This window comes from Carlito syrichta, unplaced genomic scaffold (genome assembly GCF_000164805.1).
Source record: "Carlito syrichta isolate Samal-C Ts95f unplaced genomic scaffold, Tarsius_syrichta-2.0.1 Scaffold309276, whole genome shotgun sequence".
Lineage (NCBI taxonomy): Eukaryota > Metazoa > Chordata > Mammalia > Primates > Tarsiidae > Carlito > Carlito syrichta.
In genome coordinates, this window is record NW_007253372.1 from 1,437,812 (window position 1) to 1,445,777 (window position 7,966).

General features: G+C 35.7%; 1 protein-coding gene across 2 annotated transcripts in view; it reads right to left on the bottom strand.

Annotated features, from left to right (window-relative positions):
* Positions 1-344: 344 nt before the first annotated feature.
* HACE1 (HECT domain and ankyrin repeat containing E3 ubiquitin protein ligase 1) overlaps positions 345-7,966 on the bottom strand; it is a 100,506-nt gene continuing 92,884 nt past the window's right edge. The window contains exons 23-24 of one of the 2 annotated variants that reach the window (XM_008067055.2): positions 3,287-3,400; positions 345-2,740 (exon numbers count right to left, since the gene is read on the bottom strand). In XM_008067055.2, the coding sequence (XP_008065246.1) occupies positions 2,638-2,740; positions 3,287-3,400 (217 nt within the window). In that variant the 3' untranslated portion in view covers positions 345-2,637. The remainder of the gene's footprint in view (positions 2,741-3,286; positions 3,401-7,966) is intronic. The other variant, XM_021717090.1, reaches the window with a different exon arrangement.

The following is a 7,966-nucleotide window of genomic DNA, read 5'->3' on the forward strand; positions in this document are numbered from 1 at the left end:
GTAATATGACACCAGCTCTGATGGCCATTTCAGAAAAAGAGTTCCAAAATTGCTTTGAAGGGTAAGCTAGGCGTTGGCATCAGTGCATAGCTTCCCATGGAAGATGACGGTAGTGATACTCAGTGATGAGGTATGTAACACTTTTTCTAGGATGAGTTCTCAGACTTAATTGTCCGACCTCGTACTCATCTATTTACAGAAGAAACTGTGGGGATGAGATAAATTGAAAAGACTTGCTGCCTCTAGGTTAAATAATATTTTTAATACATGTAAAAATCTCTTTAACTACATTCTTACAAAAATAAAGACAATATGAAAGAATAAACCCTGAAAAGGTGAGATGATATTTTAAAATATTTGAATTCATGGTTAAAATACCATGAGGTATGTAATATTTTATTATCTCTTTCACACAACTACTTGCAAAATAACCAATCTAACAAAGCCAATATTTGTACGATTATGAACAGAAATAGAAGTCTGTAAACATTAAAATTATAAACAATGTAATATATATATATTTCTCATATATACATATACATATATATATATATTTGAGAAAGCATGATTTATTGAGAGAACAGAAAAGCCCCCACGGTCGGAGGGGACCCAAAGGGGCTGTCCCTAAACAAGTAATATTAAAATCAGTTATCTATTTAAAAATTCAGAAGGCAAAGATCTCTTCTACAATTACATTTTAAAACATCAAAACTTAAAACTTCAGTTACTGTAAGTAAGGGAGTTCAGAAAACAATACCCTAAAATGAAGGCCTCAAAAGAAGTCTCAGAGGCAAAAGTTTTTTCTCTGATCTCCTGTACTTTGGTCTCTTAGTTCCATTCTCCCCTGAGGCTAGCCACAGACCCTCTTCCCTAAGGCAGGTCATAGAAACCAGACACCTTTTCCCCAAAGCTCATTATAAAATCTAAAAAGACCAATTGTTTTGTTCTCCATCTAAGTAAAAACCGGTCAGAAAGAAATGATCTCCATCTAAGTAAAAACTGGTCAGAAAGAAATGATCTGACCTACTTGTTTGACTGCAGGTAGTAAGACTCCCGTGCTGGAGAGAGAGGGAGGGAATGCATGCCCGGAGAGGCCAAGAAGAATCTAGATAGACAGCCTTGCTGGGTTTTCCCATCAGTCAGTCTATTAACATTAGATCATACCCTTTGGTCCAATCACAGTTCTACTTAGCTGTCTATACTTTGCTGAACCTAAGCGTAAAAATAAACAATTTCCCCTGTATCTTTCAGTTCATTCTACATAAAATATATTTGTATGTTTTTCCTGCTACATGTCAGTGGTTTTTCGGCGACTCTTTAGGAGGCCACAGCTTTAGCTCCACAGAGCTAAGAGTAATTTTTAAAGAATTTCTAAGTTTCATGTAATCTGTTGAAATACATTTTCTTAATATTTAAAAAAACAACAGCAACAAAAAAGAACCAAAAATGACCCATTAAACAAGATTTATAACTTAGCAAAGCTTTCACTTTATATGTCCCTCAAATATCATAGACAAATATGCTGGCTGCTCAAGAGAAAAAGTGCATATGCCATTCTACCAACAGCAACGTCACTAAATATTCTACTTTTAGTTTCCTAGGCAAGGTCCTAAACATTACAAATCTCTCCATAAGCATTTCTGCATGTCTGAGCATTCCTACTTCTCATTCAATCTTATGTTGTAACTACTAAAGTATGTCTTTTCAAAAGAAAACTGATTAGACCACTCAACAATTCAAAAACCCGGCATTCTGTATTAGGCGTATATCACTTGAATTTGAAATTTTAATCACAAAAAGCAAATTCATGAAGTAAAAAAATCACATATTTAAATGGTAATCTGCACATCAGATTACTTCTTCAGATGTGTCAGAACTAACAGATAAAAGAAATGAAATATGGTAAAATATTATATTTTAATTTTACCTTCATTATACATTAAAATAAGGCATAAGAAAAACTTTGAGTTCACAATATATACATATGGAAAACTGACCACTGAAAGATGCAAATAATCCATACAATATAGTATAAGCTTCAATATATAAATTAGATGTCATTTCATTAGCTGTTAGTACAGGCTAAATTTCACATCGTATATATTAAAATATTAAAAAGCTAAAAAAAATCATTGCAATATAGAATACAATGTGGGAAAATACATATTTGTAGCTTTATACACAATCTAAATTAATCCATCCTGTACAATAGTTCTCCAAAATATAAATGGCACTTTACATGCAATAGAACATACCAGCTGGATGCCTTCATATAATTTCATATATAGGAAAATAAAGAGAAAACACTCTTTTAACAAGACATTGGAAGTAGAATAAGATTTTTGCCTAAACACAATCTTTGATAAAATTAAATATAAAAAAGAACAGTTTTTACTACTTTTAATTAGCATTTTAAAAAATAAAGTCTACTGTGATTTTATATTTTCTAATTGTATCACCAAAAAAAGCAAACATAAAAGAGAAAAGAGAAAAACAGAAAACTTGATCCTTTATGAATTTTAAACATCAGTCCTGCCTATGGGCTGCATTTAGGCTGCTTTTCTGTTGACAGTTTCCTAAATTACTTCTGCCACTCTGAATTGTGCATCAGTAGTCAGATGAGTTTTCCAGGCTTCATTATGCCATTGTGTAACCGTAGCTGCCACAATGCAGTGCCACAAGAAGTCTGTCCTTGAGTATTTCTTTACTTGGGTATTCAGGTAACTTGAGCATGTTGATGCTTTAAAAAAGAAAAATATACCACCATTAAACAGGAAATCTATGAAATTTCTGATTGTTTTGTCTAGCAGTGAAAACACTACTCATAATTAACATAAAACCATCCTCTCAAATTTGCATTCAAATTGAAAAACCCTGAAGTAGTATTTAAAAAGAAGAAAAAAACTGCTGTACTGCAATTTCTTTTAGCATGCAAATTTGGTGAAAGAAAGTTAAGTCCCTTTCAGCTTAAAATAAAAAAGCAATGGAGCGATTTAGTTTGAAGTGATGGTGTAACTCAGTGATACTTATGAGAGTGTAACTTTAGTGAAACTGGAACTATATTCAATTAAATTATAGATAGTTAGGGTTTCCCCATACATTTTCCCTACCAAAAAAAAAGGGGAGCAAAGAACTACAGAATTACATTATCAGTGATTCCAAAATCCTGAATAGTGATCACAGCTGAGTTATTTCTCTCATGCACCAATACAGTAGTTAAACTTTTGATCACTCTAAATCATTCAAAACAATTGGTAATGCATTTAAATGAACCAAAGCAACATACCATGTGCTAGAAGTCGGTAGAAGATTTGGAGTATATGGCACTGCGGCAATTGTAAAGTTTTGCAATCCACTTCCGCCCATGATATTAGCAAACCCACCATGTGGGACCCTGGAACTAAGAGTTTATATCTTAATACGTTGTAATAATGAAAGAAAGAGCTTTGTGATGGATATATTTCATGTTCTAAGTTAGGGTATGTATATATTCAACTCTGGGACAATGAATATGTGACATTTTTGAGTCTTCAAAATTCCAACTCATTACTGTAAGCTGCTTAGTGATCAGCAAGCAAGCTTCTGTGGAGAGATCCCTTTTTTATAGCCAGATCCAACACATCAGCTGCTATTCCTTGCGGCCAATCAAGACAAGGGGCAGAAACTGGAAGAAGTGGGTATTTAAACTGATACCAAGGAATCAGGGAACAAATAGGGGTACTTATCCAAAAAAACTCACTCCCCAACAGTACAATTTAGAATGTATATCTCATAGCTCCTACCCATGCCTAAGGCTAAATTATCAAAGGCATGACTCAAGAACTCCTAATCCCTTCACCAACCCCCAAGACTGAATTAACAAGGCCTCTGGGCAGTTTCTACATGATAGCAGGGATGGGAAATTACAACAATCCAAGAGGCTGCCCTGGTACATTAAGATAAAAAACCTCGAATCATACATGAGAGATACAAGAAACCCCTGCTGCCAGACCCTTGGCCTGTAACACCTTCATATTGCTATAAGCTACACCATGCTTTCACATGGTCACAGCACATACCTCTACTACTGCATTTGGCATGCTGTATTTACAATTATTTGCTTTCATGTCTCCACACTAAACTGGGATTGATTTGGGGTCCCAAACATGTCATATTTACGTCTGTATCCCTGGTGTTAACAAAATGCTTGGCACCCAGTAGATGTTCATTAAATACTTGTTGAATAAATTAATATTTGATTAATTCAAGCAATAAAGACTATGACATGTAATCCAAATAATTTCCCTGTTTATGAGAAATATCTAGGCCCAAAGGATTTTTTGTTGTATTTTGTATTTCATAGTTGGAAAATTAAAACATTACTTACATGTCTCTTTAATTTGATATTCAGAATATCAAATACATTTTTTTAAATGTCACCTAACATAATGAGACCACAGGAAGGCTAACATTGAATGTATAATACACCACTGGAAAATTTAATCTTGAGTGCATGGCTGTGGAGGATGTAATGACAACTTCTCAAATTCTATGCATTTCAAAGAAAATTAATATTTGAAATCAGCCTATGTATATATCTGAAAAAACTGATCCTGAAAAAAATTTTGCGGCTTTTAAAATGAGATGCTGTGGTGCTTTTTGGATAAATTAGAATGATGACAAAGAAACATTTGCTGTATAGGTAGTCAATATATGCTCAAAAACAGAAGTCTGAATACAATTTAAAATGTCTCCTTACATATGATTCACAGGACAAAGCATAATTCAGTTCACCTAAGAAAATACCGAACCTTGACTAGCCCAAAACAGTCTTGAAAAAGAGCAAAGGTGGAGGTTCACACATCCTGATTTCGAACCTTATTATAAAGCTACAGTAATCAAAATAAATCAAAACTCAAAATGGATCAAAGAACTAAATGTAAGAACTGAAACAATAAAACTCTTAGAAGAAAACACAAGGGAAAAGTTTTGCGGCATTAGATTTGGCAATGATTTCTTGGATTTGACACCAAAAGCATAGGCAACAAAAGAAAAAAACAGGTAAGCTGGACTGCATCAAAATTGAAAGTGTTTGGGCATCAAAAGACACTATCAACAGGATGAAAATGCAACCCATGGAAGGGGAGAAAATACTTGCAAATCATAAATCTCATATAGGATCGATATACAGAAAATATGAAGAATTCTTACAACCACCACCACCACAACAACAACAAAACAAAACAGCCTGACTTGGAAATTAGCAAAGGACCAAAAAAGATATTTCTCCAAAAAGATACACATATGGTCAATCACATGAAAGATGTTCAACATCACTAATCACTAGGGAAATGCAAATCAAATCACAATAACATACCACTTCACACTCACTAAGGTTATCAGCAGCAAAAAAAAAAGAATCCACACAAACAGAAAATCACAAGTATTAGAAAGAATGTAGGGAAATTGCTGGGGGGAATGTAAAATGATGCAGCCTCTGTGGAAAACATACGCCAGTTCCTTAAAAAAATTAAAAACAGAATTACGATATAGAATTACCATTTGATTTAGCAATTCTACTTTGGGGTATATATCCAAAAGAATTGAAAGCATGATCTTAAATATTTGTACATTCATGTTAACAATATTCACAATAGCCAAATGGTAGTAGAAACAACCCAGGTGTCCAACAATAGATAGAGCACTTGATAAGTAAAGTTTGATGTGTATATGCAAGACAAATATTATTTGGTCTTAAAAAGGAAGGATCGGTGGCTCAGCCTGTAATGCCAGCACTTTGGGAGGCCAAGGCGAGTGGATTGGCTGAGCCCACAGGTTCAAGACCAGTCCTGGCAACTTGGTGAGACCTTGTCTCTACAATAAATCAAAAATTAGCAGGACGTGGTAGTGTATGCCTGTAGTTCTGGCCACTTCTTGAAAGGCCGAGGCGGAAGGATCGCCGGAGCCCAGCAGGTTGACACTAGGGTGTTCGTGAATGTGCCACTGCCCTCCAGCCTGGGCAACGGAATGAGACCCCAACTCAAAAAAAAAAAAAAAAAAGGAAGGAAGCTTTGACATACACTAACTCTGACATACACTACAGTATGGATGAACCTTGAAGACATTATGCTTAATGAAATAAACCAGTCACTAAAGGACAAATACTAGAGACATAAAGTAGAATGGTGGTTGCTCAGGGAAAAAGATGATGAGGAGTTAGTGTTTAATGAGTATAAGGGGGGACCTCAAAAAAACTTTAGTCATTTTTTGGAAGGCAGGCCCCTTGTGTTACAGGCTTCTCCCACTAGGTAAGTATCCTAGAAGCCCATCAGCATCAGTGTACCAGCTAGCATTGCCGTGAGAAGCTGAGTCCAGCTTCAGTGAATTTTTTTTTCAACTCGTTTACCTATTTCATGATGGGTGGTTTATGCATACACCTGTTCACATAAGGCTGAGTGTTCAGCAGTTTTTGACCCCAAACGGCATGATCCCCATGCCCCACCCCTCTATTCACCTGATCTTGCCACAGGGACTTTTTTTTGTTTCACCAATGAAAAAAGTTCTCAAAGGGAAACGTTTTGCCTCAAAAGCTTTTTTCAGCAGTGGAAAAAGTGTGTCATGTGTATTGCATCAAATGTAGAGTACTTTGAGTACACTAAAGTTTAAACATGTAAGAATAAATATTCAATTTTTTATAAATAAACTCTGATTTTTTTGGGTCCCCCTCATTCAGAGTTTCAGTTGGGGAAGCTGAAAATATTTGGAAGATGGATGGCAGTAATAGTTTCACAAAAATGTGAATGTATCTAATGCCACAAAACAGAACACTTAAAAATTGTTAAGATGGTAAATTTTATGACATGCATTTTACGCCCCCCCAACCAAACTGGGGAAAAAATGCACCTGGATTATCTATTTGAAATCACTAATATGTATATATCCATAGGGAAACAATATATAATAATCCAATATCACAAGAGTCTCTAAAACAGCAATTTTCTCTTCTATCCAGGAAGTAGTTTGGTTGCTATTAAATGGTTTGCTGATGAAGTTCCTGAGTTTAGTAACACAGATGAATATCAAAAGTAGCCTATATCTTGCTAATGAAACACCAATGCATGAACAATTCCTACTTAGGGCAAAAGAATGTCTAAAGACCTGGAAATGTCTGTAAGCTAAAATAAAAGTCAGTATTAGTTAATCTATGTATTAAACATTAATCTAAAAAACTAACAAGGTGACTAAACATAACAGGATAATGTCAAGCTGTTCTGAATTTTCTGTAGAGGTAGAATTTAAAAATAAATATCAAAAATACTTTATATCAAGATAAGATGAGAAAATAAGCTTTGATGTTGATTCTTTTTGTTTGTTTGTTTTTTGAGTTGGAGTCTCACTCCATCACCCAGACTGGAGTGCAGTGGCCGTTCCCAGCCACCGCAGCCTTGACCTGCTGGGCTCCGGCGATCCTTCCACCTCAGCCTTCCGAGTAGCCGGAATTAAAGGTATGTGCTATCACGCCCGACTGATTTTTTTGATTTATTATGGAGATGATCTCGCCAAATTGCCCAGGCAGGTCTCGAACCTGCGGGCTCAGGCAATCCACTCACCTCAGCCTCCCAAGGCGTGGGATTACAGGCTGAGCCACCGAGCCCGGCGAATCCTTGATTTTTCAATAAGGTTGCCCTAAATTATACTATAGCCATGGAGAAAGATGCTTCAGTATCTAAATATAAACAAACAGATAGTCAGAATTTCCCAAATATTCCTAAGGAAAAAAACACACTTTTAGTCTTGAATGACAAGCAATATGCCTATACTAATGACAGCAAGTATAATGTAACAGGAAAGTTAAGGTTTAAAAAAACTAAGCCGGGCTCGGTGGCTCAGCCTGTAATCCTGTGCCTTTGGGAGGCTGAGGTGAGTGGATTGCCTGAGCCTGCAGGTTCGAGACCCGCCTGGGCAGGCGAGACCTCATCTCTACAAT